General features: G+C 38.1%; 1 protein-coding gene across 1 annotated transcript in view; it reads left to right on the plus strand.

The window, feature by feature from the left end:
- DNAH11 (dynein axonemal heavy chain 11) overlaps positions 1-18,444 on the plus strand; it is a 396,815-nt gene that overhangs the window by 217,163 nt on the left and 161,208 nt on the right. Inside the window, exons 50-54 of the mRNA XM_017871552.1 lie at positions 1,367-1,528; positions 1,799-1,992; positions 5,476-5,638; positions 6,574-6,697; positions 7,106-7,248. Of these exons, the coding sequence (XP_017727041.1) occupies positions 1,367-1,528; positions 1,799-1,992; positions 5,476-5,638; positions 6,574-6,697; positions 7,106-7,248 (786 nt within the window). The remainder of the gene's footprint in view (positions 1-1,366; positions 1,529-1,798; positions 1,993-5,475; positions 5,639-6,573; positions 6,698-7,105; positions 7,249-18,444) is intronic.

The following is an 18,444-nucleotide window of genomic DNA, read 5'->3' on the forward strand; positions in this document are numbered from 1 at the left end:
TAATATTGTCACATTGGCAATTAAGTTTCAAGACATGAATTGTAGGGGCCATTCAGGCCATGTCATATGGTGTCTTGGCAGTGGAAGCAAAGATAGATGTCTGGGCTCTTCAGATTGAGTGAGTGAGTGCTTACTGTTCTGAGTGCCAAGTAAGAAGGATAATTGATCATGTATTTGCATAAGGCATTTATGTGTGATTTTAACCATATATTAAGAGAAATAGTAATTTTTAAATTGTTGGATCATTTTGGTTTAATATTGAAAATTACCTTGCTTACCTGGTAAAAGGACAGTGTTTATGTATTTGACTTAGCAAATTCTGAAGAGGGAATTGAAAGTCTGGAATTATTTTTTTAAATCCAACTAATGCGGTCTACTCTGTAGTACAAATGGATGGCTGAAATTTCTTTTGTGAGAGAGGTGGTATGTTGATTAAATATGAAAACTCCATAGGACTTCTTTATATTTTTATAACCGTCTTTTCAGAATCACTCCACAACTGCCTCAAGTCCATAACACAGCATTAGTCAGTTGATTCTTATGAACACGGAGTAGTTCTTTTCATGTCTGTGTATCTAGCTCCTGCCGGAAAGATTGCTTAATACCGTGCTGTTTAAAAGCAGAATTTTAATCTCGGAAGGACAGGGAAGAGAGGTCATAGGTGAAATGGGACTAGAGGACTGCCTCCTCACTCTTCATATCCAGCCTGTCAGCAGCACCTGACACTGCCAAATAATTTTTTAGCCTTTTGCAACTTAATTCTGCACAACTCCCTTACTATTCTCCTGTGCATCCAGAGTAAGCTGCCTCTCTCCATGAGGAGTGAGTGGATGTGAATCTAAGATACTGAAAGCACCGTGAGTGGGCACAGGAGTCACAGTGTGTTGGTGCTAGACCCAGATCTACCCATAAAGTATGAATTTGGGTACTTTACTTTTGGTCTTGTATTCATCTGTGAAATGATTAGACTGATATCAAATGATTTCATAGTAAAAAAAAATATGATTCTGTGACTTTCATGTTAGTACTGTGACTTTCTGTTTGTACATTGGTTTTGTAAACTTAGTCCATTGTAAGGCTTAATAGGCTCAAGTACTCAGATGTGATATTTCACGTCTGTGCTGGCTCTTGAAATGGTCTTACTAGCATACCTAAAAATGGGTATAAGCGTACTAAAATTTTAAAATATTGCACTTTTCAAAAAGTAAACCTACTTTTATACACAAACATGCACATTACTATTGATGATATTTCTTTTAACTTAAGCATTTGGTAAATTCACATTTTAGTTTAAAAAGTGTTAAACTTATTTGGAATGTCATCAACCTCTGAATTTAAGTTATTTTCCCCCATTTTTGCCTTGTAGGGGATTTTATTTGCTTCTCCTGAGTGTTTAAAAGGTCCACTTGATTTAATACGTCTGTGGCTTCATGAATCTGCCCGTGTTTATGGAGACAAACTGATAGACACAAAAGATTGTGATTTGTTTCAGAAAAAAATGCTGGAAACTGCTTATAAATATTTTGAAGTAAGTGTGTGAATATCAGAGGTCTCTACTTACTCCAACACCAACTGGGTATTGGGACCAAAGTTAGATGAGGATATGAGAGAGGTGCACAAGGGCTTACCTTTTTGCAGTGGCTTTGACTCCAGAATACACTTGATCTATACTTGGGAACATTCCACCCACCTACCCATGCATGGGTCTGCAAACATTTCTCTTGCTAGGCCATGCTGCCCGCAGCTGGACCTCTGTGGATGGTTGACATGCCATATTTTTCTCTTTCTCGTCCTGCAGGGTATAGATAGTCACATGCTACTTCGACAGCCCCTCATCTATTGCCACTTTGCTAACAGAGGGAAGGACCCACATTACATGCCAGTGAAGGACTGGAAAGTGCTGAAGATGATTCTTACGGAAACCTTAGACAACTACAACGAACTAAATGCTGCCATGCACCTAGTTTTATTTGAAGATGCGATGCAACATGTGTGAGTCACGATGCTTTTTCATAAAAGGAAGAATGGCTGGGTATCCACAACTGTCATTTTTCAATAGATCATACTAAGCACTCTGAACCAGCAGTTCTTATCTGCTGTTTGACATATAATTTTAAAGTATAAGAGGATTGCTTTTTAATGTCACATTCTTAATAATGTCTTACATAGGCACACTGTTTTCTGAGATGCCATCATATCCATTATTTTACTTGAATATTAAGAAAGTGGAAATGTAAATTACTTGTTCAAAGTCACATAGTTCATAAGGGACAAAGGACTGATTTTCATTGATTAAGCAGATTTTGTTGAGTGCCAGCTAGGAATATTGCCAGCCGTTCAACAATTTTGTGCAAATTATTTAAAATGGGGGAGGGCTCATGCTGTGTTGGCAGAAAATTAGAAAAAGGCATCTGTCCTTGGATAGAGCATGGCTGATAAGGTTCTCGCTCACCTCCTAGACCTGGTACCTCACGTAGTGCACAGACTGTGCAACCATCTACAGCCCCCCATCAGACATTGTTCTACGTGCTGAGATACAGCAGCAGTGAGCACAATCCAGTCCCCTCTATAGTTGAGCTTACATGTTAGCGATGAAAATGGACATCTAAAAGGACATGAACAACTAAGCAAGAGAGTGAGCAAGAAAAATATCAGAAAGTGATGTGTCATGCCAAGAAGGAAAATAGGTTGATTCTGTGAAAAACACAATATGTGAATTTCCAAAGACGGACTGGGCATCTCTGTGAAGAGGTGACATTTAAAGTGAGACCTGAATGATACCTAGGTGCTGAGCATGGAAAGATCTGGAGGAAGAACATTCTAGACAGAGATAAGATTGCATCTGACCCTAAGGCAAGAATGTTTGAGATACAGAAAAGAAGACCAGTTAGGCTGCAGCATAGAAAAAAATATGACAAAAATGGAGAGGCAGGAAATGGCCTTACCAATACGGAGTATTTCCTTGTAACCAGAAGAAGGAAGTTTGATTTTATTCTAAGTGCAGTGAGAAGTGGTTGGATGGGTTTTAGCATGGGGATGACACAGTTCATTGTCTGGGCTAAACAACTTAACATTGCCACTGCTGTGTAGAAAGTTGATCACATGTTTACATCTAATACTGCTCTGGTAGTCCAAGTCACCTTCATCTCTCATTGACACCAGCAAAGACTTAAATAAGTGACAACAGCCAAAGACTTAAAAAGAAAAAAAAAAAAATCATTGAAAACAAGAAGAGGCTGAGTGTGGTGGCTCACACCTGTAATCCCAGCACTTTGAGAGGCTGAGGCAGGAGGCCAGAAGTTTGAGACCAGCCTGGATGACGTAGTGAGACCCCATCTCTACAATTTTTTTTTTATTTTAATGAGCTGGGTGTGGTGGTATGTGCCTATAGTCTCAGCTACACAGAAGGCTGAGGAGGGAGGCTTGCTTGAGCCCAGGAGTTCGAGGCTGCAGTGGGCTAGGATTATGCCACTGCACTCTAGCCTAGGCAACAGAGTGAGACCCTATCTCTCAAAAATAAAAGAAAAGAAGAAGGAAAATCCAGAGAAAATAAGATGTGGAGAATTCAGTTTTTAGAAGAATTAATCTTTAAACTTATGTTCAGCCCCAGAACCTACAAAAATTGTAGAGCCCTTCCTGTCATCACAACTAAGTGTTGGTAGTTTTATTGATCCCTTTGCAGTTGTGATCCTTCCTCTGATTATGCAAAGGAAGTTTCAGTTGGAATCTAAGACCGTGGTGTTAAATCAACTGTTAGCAATGCTGTCTCTTGTTGGGTTAATATACAGTCACTGTGTATGTGCGTCCTGGCTCGGGTGAAACAGAAACCTCCCATTGATACTGAGGAGATGTTTTCCCATATAATCCCTCAGTATGGAATTTTCAGTGGCCTAAAAGGTAAGGCTGTTTCTTTGATCAGGGATTATGAGCCATAAGCTGATTTACTCAGCATTAGAAGTGATTTAAGAGAGTGTCCTTGAGTGTTATAGAAAGGGACTTTGCCACTTAGTGAATCTTGTGAGGTTAAAAACCTCAAAGCATACATTAAAATGAAATGAAAACCCTGCTTTATAGCTTGGGGTATCTCTCATGTCAGAGTAATTTTATAGCTTTCCCCAAGGTTGTTTTGTTGTGTGGTCATGTGAAGTAAAATTTAATGTGATGACTGAGCTTGTAAAAATAACCTATCTTTTCTGTTATTGGAGGTTTTCAGAAAATGTTCACATGTGCTGGTCCTAATGTAAGTGATCCCAACTTAATTTTTTTCGAAAAGCACTATTTAAAACAATTTATGTAGATTATTCAGGTTCTGAAGTTTAAGTTCATTTCAGAAAAGCAACCTAGAGCAAAATGATGACATCAAATTTGGGGTGTTTTACTATCTACATGCTTATATTTTGTTTTGTTTGGTTTTCTTAATATTTTTAACATAATTATGAACTATTTATTCCACCAAACCCATCTTTTGTTAACATTAAAGCCAGTTTATTTATAGCTGTAAAATATAGCAATAGTATAAATAGATTAAGCATTCAGAATGCCTTGGACATTACAGAACAAGGGATTAGTTGGCTTGGTGGAAATTTAACTTTGTGGTACTGAATGGCTTCAGAAAATTATTCTAGAATGGTGTAGTTACAAGGGAAGGCTCTAGTGTGAAGGAAGCAAAAGTTACATTAAGAAACAAGTGCTTGATTTGCTGAGTAAGTCACACGGAGAGATCTGTTGGTCTAAACAAATCCATTCTTTCCAAAATAATTCTACAGCAAAGATTTCCGGCATAAGGCTATTCCTCCTTTGATGTCCTCATACTTGGATGCTGGTGTGGAATTCGGATCTTTCTTGCCAATCAAAATATTTTGAAGACTTTAACACAAGGCCTTTGCATATATTTTCTTTTTGGACTTTTGGTGGTGATAGCAAAGCACTAAGAGAATTCAAAATGTTATTAGCATAGGATGGTTTGTCATGGGAGCAGTTCAAGGGTGAGGGTGAAGATACCATCTTTGATGGGGAAACAAATGAACAACGACTAGAGGTTTCCAGTAAAAACTGGAATTTAGTCTCTCACTATTTATCTAAAGAATAAACAAAACAGACATAGGCCAGGCACGGTTGCTCACACCTGTAATCCCCGCACTTTGGGAGGCCACGGCAGGTGGATCGCTTGAGGTCAGAAGTTCAAGACCAGCCTGGCCAGCATAGTGAAATCCCGTCTCTACTAAAAATACAGAAATTCACGGGGCATGGTGGTAGTGTCTGTAATCCTGACTACTTGGGAGGTTGAGGCAGGAGAATCACTTGAATCCGGGAGGCAGATGCTGCAGTGAGCCAAGATCACGCCACTGCACTCCAGCCTGGGCGACAGAGCAAATCTCCATCTCAAAAATAAATAAATATATAAAAATAAACAAAACAGACATAGTCCCAGGGCATTTTTGATTCTGTGCCACGATGGGCGCTTTCTTTCCCCAGGTGTCGCATCAGCCGGATCTTACGAACCCCTCAGGGCTGTGCTCTCTTGGTTGGAGTGGGGGGCAGTGGCAAGCAGAGCTTGTCCAGGCTGGCAGCTTACCTTTGTGGCCTTGAGGTCTTTCAGATCACCCTGACCGAGGGCTATGGAATCCAGGAACTTCGGGTGAGTAAAGGAGACAGGCAGTTCTTCTGACCCTTCTGCTTGGTAGATAAAGCTGAGGCTCCCAGTGCGCCCACCTTGCCTGTGACTCCCAGATTTGGCCAAGGCCTCCCAAACCACAGGAGAGCGGGAGCTCTTTAGAGCAGTAATTGACCTTTGGCAGTTTTGCCTTTATGGTCAAATTAGTAATAATAAATTTTTACAAGTTTTATGTAGGTTTAATAACATGTAAACCTGACTTAGAAAATATTTACTTAAATACTTGCTTACACAAATGTCTTTCTATTTTCTATTAATCAAACCTGATGCTTATTGCTGTTAGTGTTCCTGTATGACAGGTTGGGGAAAAAAGACACTTAACTTCACAAGTGAAAATAGATTTCTTCCACATTGGATAAGAATAGGAGAAGATGATGCAATAGGAATAACACGTTCAGGAAACTCTCGTGTGTTTTCAAGCTTTGCTTTTAGTAACAAATGTACTTACAAAATAGTACCTACAATTTGTGCCAAGTGATAATTTTAAATTTTAAAAAATCACGTATTTTTAATATTACTAATGAAATAAAACCCATTTTCAGTAAAATAGGACAGTTGTTAAAATGAGCAGACTTCTTTTTATGGCACTGCTTGAAAAAGGCATCAATGAATTCGCTTGTACTCAGTGAGAAGGGAGTTGGTGATCTGAGCCTGTTTTCATCTCTCTGCTGCAGTAAGCCAGATACACAACACTCATCCTTACATGTCGGAAATGAAGGTGGTGTCACACTGCTGTCCCCTAGAATGGGGTCTCTCAGAGAAGGAATATGTGAACCAGTGAAAGGCACCCCACAGTGCTATGGCGATACAGTTACTCAGTTCTCCCGGGCACTCACACACATCCTCTCAACGCGGTATCAGCATTTTAACAAAACATGAGTGATGGCCTTTCCTTACAGGTAGATCTTGCCAATTTGTACATCCGAACTGGAGCCAAGAACATGCCCACTGTGTTCCTGCTGACAGATGCCCAGGTTCTAGATGAGAGCTTCCTCATGCTGATTAATGACTTGCTGGCATCAGGTGATTAAACCAACTCATTTCTTGAAAGATCTTCCCCAATGACAAATTATCTGTAGTTTCAGTGAACTTTAAAGAGAGAATTCGTCTTTGAGATGTTTGCTGGGCAGTCTTTAGGGAGAAACCTATAAACCTAACTAATTTGAGGTGTGTTGCTTTCTTAGTCTGTTTATGGATGAGAAGGCCTTCAGTGAAGTAAATGTTATTCCTACACTTGTGGGTGTAGAGGATGTATTCATCATGGCTTGTATGTGTCGTATGTCTTGTAAATAAAGAAACATGACATTTCTGATTTTAAACTCATCATTTATGCTGAACTTTGTCTTGTAAAACATGTCAAATGTTTAAAAGTTATATGTAAAATTTAAATTGCAATGATCTTTTAGTAATTCTACTCATTCTTTGGGGCAGGAGAAATCCCAGATCTGTTCAGCGATGAAGATGTGGACAAGATAATTTCTGGAATTCATAATGAAATTCATGCTCTGGGCATGGTGGACTCCAGAGAAAACTGTTGGAAATTCTTTTTGGCCAGGGTGCGACTACAGCTCAAAGTAAGAAATACTTACTTAATTGGCATATTAGTTAAAACCTGCTATTGCAACTATCTGGTTCTATTCTGAGTTTTTTATTATGAGTTTGAATTTCAGTGATGCATTTGGAAAGGATGTGTGCATTTTTACACACCTGTATCTGGAGTGTACCTTCCTAAAGTGTCCCATGATGCTGGGCTCCTGCAAAGCACTGCTGAGCAGTGTGTGCAGTCCTCAGCTGAAGCGCCTGTGGTCTGTGCCCTTGAGGAACTTACACTGTTATAGAACACAGGAGACATCACAAATAATTATCATACAATAGAAATGTAAACAGTGCTGTGGGATTACAGAGGAGCGCAGTATCCTTCGTCACCGGAGCTGGTCATCCTGGAGGAAATGATGGGCCACGTGTCAAGCATGGAGAAGAATTCAAAGGGAGGAGCTTTCAGGGACGGGAAATGGCATTTATATAAAGGTCAAGTGCATGGTACACATTTGGAGAAACCCAAGTTACCTCTAAAGGCCTGGAACATAGAGTTCTTATAGGGAGAGTGAGATCAATAAATCTGGAAAAGTAAATTGGAATGAGATAAGAGGTTTCTAAATCATGAAGTGAATAGTGAGGAGAGTTTTGAATTAAGAAAGTGGTGATGATGTCAGTAACTTCAGGGAAAGGAATTTAGAAGTAACACTCAGATGGGCCAGGTGCAGTGGCTCACATCTGTAATCCCAGCACTTTGGGAAGCCATGGCAGGAGGATCACCTGAGGTCAGGAGTTCAAGACCAACCTGGCCAACATGATGAAACCCCATCTCTACTAAAAATACAAAAATTAGCCAGGTTTGGAGGCATGTGCCTGTAATCCCAGCTACTGGGGGGGCTGAGGCAGGAGAATCACTTGAACCCAGGAGGCAGAGGTTGCAGTGAGCCAAGATCATGCCATTATACTCCAGCCCGGGTGACAGAGTGACACTCTGTCTCAAAAACAAAAGAAGTAATGCTCAGATGTTCTGAAGGATTACCCCAGTGTTCTTCCTCATTAGCTGCTCTGTGCTATAGTGTATCACATAGGCAGACAATATAACCAGATAATAGAACAATAAAGGTCGAATATCACAAGATAACAGGGAGAGCCTCTAAACTCGTCAGGAAGCCAATTTAAGAATGCTGCTAGGAAAATTCAGGCTTTCTGGTATGGAATGGTTAGTAATCTAGGAAAGCTGCTACTTTACTGTTGCTTCTCATGTTGTTATGCCTGTCAAGTTAGTGGCAGGCTGCGGCAGCTATAGAGCTGGAGTATTTAAGGACAGGAGATGGGGACTGGCATTGGCCCTGTATATGCCTTTGATTGGACGTTAGGGAGCAGAGTCACTAAGTTTCTCCAACATTCTGCTATTTCAAGTTTCACATTAATCTTACTAAGCAATTCTGGGCTGAGGTTAGAAGGTTAGAACTTAAGGTTCAGTTGCCCAAAGAGCTTTCTTCCCATCAAAAATAGACTAAGAATACATTTGTCAGCTAGTAACAAGGCCAGGGATTTCTTCCTGTTCCATTGTGATATACTAGAATCAAATTTTCTTTATCGAATGGGAAAACAAGTACAATGTTAGAATTTGAGGTAGTAATAGTATAAATCAGTGGTTCTCATAATCTATTGCTCAGAGCTGCAGAATCAACATCAACAAGAAACTTTTGAAAAATGTAGTTTCTCCAACTCCACCCCAGACCTCCTGAAGCAGAAACTTTGGGTGGCGCCAGAAATCTGTCTTAACAAGGCCTCCAGGTGATTCAGAGGCATGATGAAATTTAAGAGCCATTGTTATAAATAGTGCTAGAATGAACATTGTATATATCTTGCATGCTCAACTTTGCTTGCTTCTACAGGATAAATTCCTAGAATGGATATTGCTAGATTCAATAGTTACAGCTTGTGATAGTTTTAAAACATGCCTTCAAATTCTTTGATGCTCTTCTTACTCACAGGTGGCATCTAGATCCCCTCTTCTTGAATTTGGGTGGGGAGCTTATGAATCTTCAGCTAATATCCAGTATGACAGAGGTGATGCTGAGCTAAAGGGCTCAATTTTCTATTGGATTGTACATATTTTTGTCTATAAGAGTTCTATGTATTTAGGCAATTATTCTTATATATGTGTCTCATGTATATTTTTCCTATTCTTTTGTCTTTTAAACGTACTTATGGCACATGTTGGTTTATAGGTCTGTAACTCTCCAATTTTTTAAAGGTTTATGTATTAGATTAATCAGTTTTTTCCTTAATGGATCCTCAGATCCATTTCTTAGAAAAGTATTTTACTCTTCAAGATAATCTTTTTTTTATTTTTTGTTATTTATTTACTTATTTATTTTTTGAGACAGAGTTTCACTCTTGTTGCCCAGGCTGGAATGCAGTGGCGTGATCTGAGCTCACTGCAGCCTCTGCCTCCTGGGTTCAAGTGATTCTCCTGCCTCAGCCTCCCAAGTAAGTGGGATTACAGGTGCCGGCCACCACACCTGGCTAATTTTTTGTATTTTTAGTAACGACAGGGTTTCACCATGTTGGACAGGCTGGTCTTGAACTCATGGCCTCATGTCCACCTGCCTTGGCCTCCCAAAGTGCGGTATTACAGGCATGAGCAAGATAATCTTTGCTAGAAGCAGTTGGAACTCACATTGAGCTACAGTAAGAGAAAACTCAACAGTTTCTTGAAGCCTTTCACAATATCAAGTCCAGACTGGCTCAGTATTATCCTTAGAGGTCCCTTAGAAAAGATGCTCATCTCTTGTCTTTCCCTTCTGCCTGCTTTCATCGTGATGCCTCTTGCCTCCTGATCACAGGTGGGTACAGTATGTTTATGTTCCAGGCAGGGGGATGGAAGGGGAAGAGGACCTGGAGACTCTGTACCAGGAAACCTAAGCTCCTCCCCAAAACCCTAAGCTGATGTCTGACTGGCCTCAAATGTTTCCCATGCTGTCTCCAGCTACTAAGGAGTCTGCAGGAGTAAATATTTAATTTGGGGACATTGCCTTTATGAGTAAAATTTGAAATGGATTTTGGAATAGTTTTAAAAAGAAGCAGTATCAGTCATTTCAGTGCCTATATGCTTTCATGCTCTGTTTAAAACTTTGCTACCTCTGAAATATATTTTTTATTAAATATGGTGAAGTGTGAGCTGAGAGGTTTCAGGTCATTTTCCCCAAAAAGATGTCTTCTTGTCTAAACACCATGTATTTCTTCCTTACCAGCTTCAAATACCATCTTTAGTGTATGTCCAGTAGCCATATTAATTGCGTCTGTTTCTAAATTCTCTGTTCTCTTTTCTTCTTAACTCTCTGCTACTGATTTCAGCATTGCACTATAAATTAGTAAAGCTTTATCATTTATTTTCATTTCCAGTTGCTCTTTCTTGTTAAGCTTTTTCTACTTACTCTCCTGTGTTTATATGTTTGGATAAGTATTAGCATCATTTTGTCAAATTCTCAACACACTCCATGTCAACTTTGATTGAAATCATGCCGAATGCTTATTTTATATTAGAATTTAATCTTCAGGGTACAATGTCTTTTATTGCTTTTATAGAAGGATTGTTTCATAAAGTTTTGTAATGGTGTATTATTTGTATATAGGAGAGCTATTGATTTTTAACTTTATAATCAGCTACCTTACTGTCTCTCTTATAGTTTCTAATAGTTGGTTGATATCATATAGCCTGCAGGTAAAGATATTTTGTCTTTCCTGCTATTCTGTTTTTCTGCTCTCCTCCCTCATTGCATTGGTAAATATTGCAGAACATTAAGTAATTTTGATAATAGTAGGAATTCTCTCTTAATTCTTACTTTAATGGGGATGTATCTAATGTTTCACAGTTAGGTTTTCTGTTGGCTTTTGATTCAGAATATGTATCTTGTCAAAGAAGTATCAACCTAGTAAATTCATTTTCAGCATCTATTGAGATATGTATATGTTTTTTTCCTTGTACTTACTAATATTCATATAATACAGAATGATATACAGAAGTTTTACATTTTATATTTTTATATCCATCAGCCTTTTTCTTTGTTTCCTTTGGGTCTGTGTGTAGGGAGACCTTACTGAAACTGAGGTCAGTTTTATATTCATCTCTATTGTTGTCTTATCCTTTTTATGGTCTTATTTTTTAGTATTTAACCCAATGCAAGATGGAATTTATTTTGGAGTTAGATTTGGATAATTCCCCACCCCTACCCCCCCATCATCACAGGACTATTAATTGAATGACTTATCTCTTCCCTACTAAAATGAGTAGGAGGTTGGTTTTGTTTTTGTTATGTGCTATTTTGTTTTTAACATCGAGTAGAAATAGGATATCTCTGTCAGAAGAAGGGATCCCACTTCTGATCCCCTTTGGCCTTGTCACTTAGTTCGATCCATCCTGTGGAAGGCTGATGGTCAGCACCATGACCTCTTTACCTTGAAGGAGAACTATTATGGTAAAAATGAGTAGTATTTTAGCCTGAAAATGCCAACTTCTTTCTTTTAATTTATGTATATTACCCCCACATCCTTGGAATTTTAAAGAAGAATTCCAAATTGCTCTATGTTATTTTCAGATATCATGATACTCACCAGTGTGTACTAAAGACTCAGAATTTCTGATGAGCTGATATCTCCTTTGCATACATTCCAAGCTGGACACCATGGAAAGCTTAATGTGTTACAGGGGGTTGGTGAGCACACCTGGCAGGTCAAGCTAAATGATGTGAAGTTGCCACCCCATTACCCATGCTCACCACCCAAAGTCAGTTCCCACTTGGAATGCAGAGACAATGAGAACCTGTTGGCATGCAAAATGTGACCTCTGAATCCCAGAGGGCAGTTCCCATTAACAACCATCAGATGTGTGTCCTTGGATTGCCTCAAATAAGCCAATGAATAGCAATGCAAGATGCCTTCTCTCCTTCACATTTGTCTATGTGCATCTTTTCCCACACAGTTCTTATCTTACAGCTAGAATACAGAACTTCCGACTCCTCTCTGGTGGACCTTAGTTAACCCAGTAACTTTTCTTTCTTACTTTCCTTCCTGGCCATCTGATGCTGTAGTGCAGAGGACACTTGATTTATGTGGCAACCTCTGATTCCCTCCCAAGATTTTAGATATTTGCCTCGTTATCTACCTACTTAAGTGTATATATAGAGGTCCATTTCTGATAATTTAAAAAATATATGCTCATTGGAGAGAATTTAATAATACAAAACAACATGAAAATAATATTTTTAAACTACCCTTAATAATATTGCCTAGAGATAACATATTGATATCTTTCCTCTCAGTTTTCTAAGTGCATATAAACATGAAGTATATATTCAGAACTAAAAAATTTATATTCACATCTCACGCAGTCTTCTTTAATTACCTACCCATTTCCTTTTCTGATTAGAAGTCTCCCATAGCAGGTAAAAATCAAATGATTCAAGAATTTGGTGAATGGAATGAACTATTTAACTGAGATGTACTTTATTCTAAACAACTCTTCGTAGAAAATGTCCTTTATCCATTTATAGCTTTTTCCAAATTTCCTATTGGTTTGCTGTAACTTCATATTGTTTTATATGAGCACTTTATATAGTAGATATTATTTATATGTCCAGAATGTTCTGGTTTTATGTTTCCAGTTTTTTTTTTATTTATCGTAATTCTGCTAACTTTGTGATGACCTCCTGTTTTACATTCATATGTATTAAAATGTTAAATTTTATTTTATGGCTTTCATGTGTTAAGGCTTTTTTAGGAAGCAATTTTGCACTCCATGGTTATAAAATATTATTCTGAATTTTCTTTACAGGAATTTATAATATTTTTAATGTTCAGCCAGACAGTTTTGTGTAAATTATAAGATGGCTTTCCTACTGTTCCACCCCTGAATACCCTCAATGCCATTTATTATATAAACTCTCTTTTATCACTGATTCAAAATGCTATTTATCTCATCTATTAAATTCCTAAATATATAAGATTCTATTTGGGGCTGTCTATTATGTCCCATTAATTTGTTTCTGCGTAATTGCCACACTGCATAATAAACACACATAATTGGTGTGTTTATTATAACCTTATAGTGTATTCTGGAATCTAGTAGAGCAAGATCACCTTCCTTTTCTACATTTACTTAGTTATTTCCACCTTTAATTTCCTGGATTAACTATGAAATCAGTTTGACGACTTTTAAAAAATTCAATGAAAATGTATAGACTGATTTTGGGGGATAATGGATATAATTACAATATTGAATATTTTTATTCATTCACCTACACTGTTTTCCTTGTTATAATTTAAGGTTTATTCTTGATAGTGTGAATTCTTTCACAACACAAAGGATATTTTCCAGATATCCTTTTATCTTCTTACTCGTTTTATTCTGGCTGAACTTTAAAATCATTTTGCTAAATTCTGCTAATCCATTGGGAATTATTAGAATCACCTAAAATTTGTTAATGAATGTGGGAAGAATTAGCATTTTTATAATAATTGACCTCTTCCGAGAATGTGGCACATCTCTTCCTTTAGTCAAAATGTCTTTGAGCTTTGAAAAAGCAACTAATTATCTTCAATTCATTTTACACATTTCTCATTAAGTTCTTTTCTCAATATTTTATAGCATTTTCCACTCCTGCCAAATTTCTAACTGATCACTATGGACATAAAAGAAAGCCATTGGATGGAGGGAAGGAGGAATGATGAATATTTAGTTATGTGTTTGTTTTACCAACCAATTCAGTGCACACATTAATTCCACTAGCTTTTGCATTTTGTTCTTTAGAGTTTGCTGGGTAGACAGATCATCTTTTAATTTTTAATCCTTTTAATAATCACCACTTTCCTATATCTTGGGACAGTCATACTTTCTGAACAATGGTTAAAATTTTTAAGTAACTATAGTGATCATCTTTATTCATTTATTTATTTATGTAATGCGAATGCCATTAACTTTCCATCATTGAGTATTGGATGAAATGTTGACCTGAGGTATTTTAAATATTTTTTAGTAAAAGGTGTTGCAGTTTATCCTATCCGTTTTTATTAAAACCCCCTTCTTTTATCTTCTTTCTTCATCTTGGCCAGTTCTACTATGGATTTCTATTATTTTCTTTCCTTCCAACCTCTTGAGAGTGCTATGCAAGTTTTTATTCTTTTCTTCAGGTTCTTATATTAAATCAACTTCAGAGGAATTAGCTGCCTTTCAATCTGCAGGATGCTTTTCTGTTTTTCTTGGTTTTATAGTATTTCTTCCTCTGGCTCCACTTAGGCTTCTTTCCTCTTCTTCCTTCTTGAATAGTAGAGACAGCACTTCACAGCTAAAGTATGGCAACAGACAAGGTGGGTGATGTCCTCCTGGCTCACACTGCATCATGTACAGGGACCTGAGAGTGTCAACAAAAATGTCAAGCCCACTTGTATGCAAGCAACAGATTAACACAGACACACATGGCATAAGCCAAAAGACTTAGTAGTAACGCAAGTAATTTTCAGGGTATCTTTTTCATTTTGTGTAAAACCTCAACTACTCACCTGGCCAGTGGAAAATCGGTTATCGCAGAACCTTATCCTTGTAAGATTGTGTAGTCGAGTCTCTTCAAACCTACCTCTGGCTGAGGAGCAGAACGTTTGACTTCTTTCCCTTATACGGATAGCCATCTCAACAGCTTCATCCATGAGAGGGACACTCTTCACCCCTCCTGCCGTACATCCTGACACATGCACTAATGAGGAACAAGAAACACTCTAACAGCTGGCTTGCCCATCACTGGTTCCAGAGCTCTGTGAGTCTCTATGCTGCCAACTGTGTTTTGCTTTGCAGGACCACATCTCTCTGGATACAGTGCTCTAGTTTCTGTCCTCCCATTTTCTGTTATTATTTGATGTAAGCAGAATGAAAAGAACTTTAGAGAAAGACAAAAGGTGCAACCTTGTACTCTGTGTCTGAACTTCACCCTCTTTAAGATTAGATAAACAATGAAACCTCAAAAAAATTAGGACACAAATATCAATGTTTTATTTTGCCCAGAAAAGCTTTTTTCCAACTGCTATAAGTTTACTCATTCATTTAGCCATTCATCGCTCAGCAAATATGTACTGAGTGCCCATGATGTGCTGAGTCCTTGGAAAGTGACAGAGAGCAACGGCTAACCCAGCCACTGCCCACCTAGAGCCACCTCATTCAATCCAGTAATCACACACAAAAAGTAAAATCACAACGATGTACTTGAGAGATAAAGGTTATGTAGGATAACAGAAGACAGGGCAAGGAAGATGTCACGAAAAAATAATGATCAAGAAGAGAGTTCCAAAGCATGAATAGAAGTCTTTCTATTATTTTATATTGTAAAAGGAAATTTTTACACCAGAAATCCAGTGCTTAATCCCTTGAGTAAGAATATCACTGTGTGTTGAAAATCCTTTGCATGTTGGAAAGCATGTCGTGCTTTTCTCATTTTTCTAACATTCAGCTGTGGGGTTTGCTGGTAGAGTCTGAGGCCTGTTCTTGCAATGATGCATGTGTGTAGAGTTACCCCATTGCGTCAGCAGAAACACCGACTACTCTAACAGAGCAGCGCTGATCGAAAGCCAGAGACTTGGCATGACACAATTCAAATACAGCCCCAGCCAGAAGAAAGAAAAATAGGCATCTGATTTTCTTAAAAAACAAAACAAAACTTATACGTTGTTATGGGGCTAGAGACTGGCTTGGAACGCAGTCTGTGATCAGTGCAGGCCCTGGTGACAAGCACGGCAGCTGAGACGAGGGCTCTGCTTCCTGTCTTCCCCCTCAGGAATAGGTTTGCTCTTTGCTATCTGTTGGGATTCCACATACAGTTTTCTTTGTGAAAAGGAGACTTTTGTTCAGAAAAGAAAATTAACTAAAACTCCCTGATGTCAAACATTCTTCTAGCAAAAATCTGTAATGTCCAGTATTTACACAAGTCAAAGGTTATGGGAATGAGTTCATTGTGTGCTATCTAAAAGGGAAATAAATAAGAAAATGTATTGAGTGTGCACATGTTGAAGCTATTGGATCTTTAAGAACAAATTGAAATTGAAAGGTAATTAGATGGGGGGAGTGATACAGGAAGATATGAGGACCATGATAAAGTGACACTGAAGCAGTCAAACCTGGGAAGGTTTCCCACACTAAACCTCCATTCCTGCGAGGGTTTCCTCAGATTTAGATTTGATTATTCTTGAAAAATACTGACACTTTTGGGGATAAATGCAAACGTAAGTGATGAACGGAAGCTTCTGAAGTAAATATGTGGGAGGGTTACTACCATCTGAGAATAAACTATATCAACTGGCAGAAAAATACAGAGTGACTGTAGCAATTCACATTTTCATTACCAGATGAAATGGACTGAGTCCCGTTAGTGATATACAAATAAATATGTACTTACGATGAGATCTTATCTAAAAGAAACGAAAACATATTACAAAGCACGGGGAAAAGTGGATTCCTGCAAATGAGTCATAACACCTGTGTGGGCAAAAGAAAAAAAAGGAATAGAAAATTCTATGGTATGAATTCCAAAAGCAAGTTCCTGACATCCAAATGTTAGAGCTGCAGGAAGTACATAGATGGTGATTTCAGGGTTTGCTTTTTACTTGTGAGAATTTGCTTTGAGAAAAAAAGCACAGCTGCCAGAGGCATTTTTAACTTTTTTTTTTTTTTTTTCCCACTGACTTTCCTTTCTAATCCCACTGTTGGAAACTAACTTAAGCCAGTTTGCTCACTTGCAATTGTCAAGAACTTTTTGGTGGGGGCGGGAGGAGAAAGGACGGTGCAGTTCAGTGAATTTAGGTACTTCAAGGTAGATGACATCTGTTGGGTGAGGGAGAGGACTTTTTCCCCAAATCTCCCAACTCAAGGTATGCTTCCAGGAAAGGATGTCTCAGACTGAAGCCTCCTACAGAGAGTTGATTGCTGATAATAAGGAGACACACACAGAAGCCTTACAACCTGCCCTATAATCTTAGTGTAATCCCAGCTTTGTTCTTTTGGGGACCTGGGTTGCCCATCCCTGGAGGTTTCTTTGGGGCAGATGTGGCAATATTTTCATGGAAAGATTCAGCTGATCTTTTTGGAATCACATCAAAAGGCTAGACTCTTTCTAAGCATTTTACCACAGGACTGGTCAAGTTCCAAAATCCCAAGGGCCACTGTCCAAAATATAATTATTGGGATACCTTGATACTTAGATTTTTAAATTTTGTTCATACCTTGCCAGAGCTATGCACACATTTTTGGTGGGGAGATTTTGCTTCATGTATCTTGAACATTACTTATTTCCTCAGTGAAAAGTCATGTCTACCATCCATGATGCTGCCTAACCAAACATTTACGTTGATGAGAGAAGTAGTTGGCTAAGAGCTTCTGGTAGCTGGCTCTGCAGTGTGGGCTTCCATTAGAGTCCATGCAAGACTGATTAGCCACCTCCCCACCAGTCTGTGTAGCCCTTGGTGGTGTATTCCAGATATTAACCAACAGCCCCTAAGGTGTAAAATAAAATGACTATTCACATGCATATTATACTACTAGTTAAATTTTAGACAATATAACACCCTTTTAAAATTATTTATTTTGTTTTTATTTCTTATAAGCCCTTTGCTATATTAAGCTTTCATTAAATTAAGGGAAATATAATGGGAAAATTATTTGGAATGATTTTTCCCTCACGGTAATGTTCCTTGTGACAACTGGGGTTTACCTCAATTTATCTGTAAAGTTGTATAAACTGTCTTAGAAAAGAGCAGAATAACCAATGGTTTCCAGACATTAGCATGGGTTTCTGGAAAAATCTCACATGACACCACTACCAAGGAAAGCTGGATGGCAGGAGAAATTTTATGCTCAATTTTTAGCAAAACTAGAAATTACTGAGCAGTGAATTGGGTCAATTACTGCACTTTCAAGGCTAGCATGACACTCTCCTTTCCCTTCAAAGGAATTACTAATGAACAAGTACATTTCTGTAATTTAATTCCCAGAGTCTAGTTTAGCTGATAGAATTTAGATTACATATAATTATGTATTTAAAATTCTCTGAATTTTTCATCTTACTCTGTGTGTAGAGACCTAGAGTCTATGCATATTTAATGAACTGCAAAAACATGGAAAAAGTCAATGTTTCATTTAAGTATTCCTGTAGACAATTTAAAACTATCAGGCTGTCACTGTGGGCGTC

Source organism: Rhinopithecus bieti, unplaced genomic scaffold (genome assembly GCF_001698545.2).
Source record: "Rhinopithecus bieti isolate Rb0 unplaced genomic scaffold, ASM169854v2 scaffold_5882, whole genome shotgun sequence".
NCBI classification, from domain to species: Eukaryota; Metazoa; Chordata; class Mammalia; order Primates; family Cercopithecidae; genus Rhinopithecus; species Rhinopithecus bieti.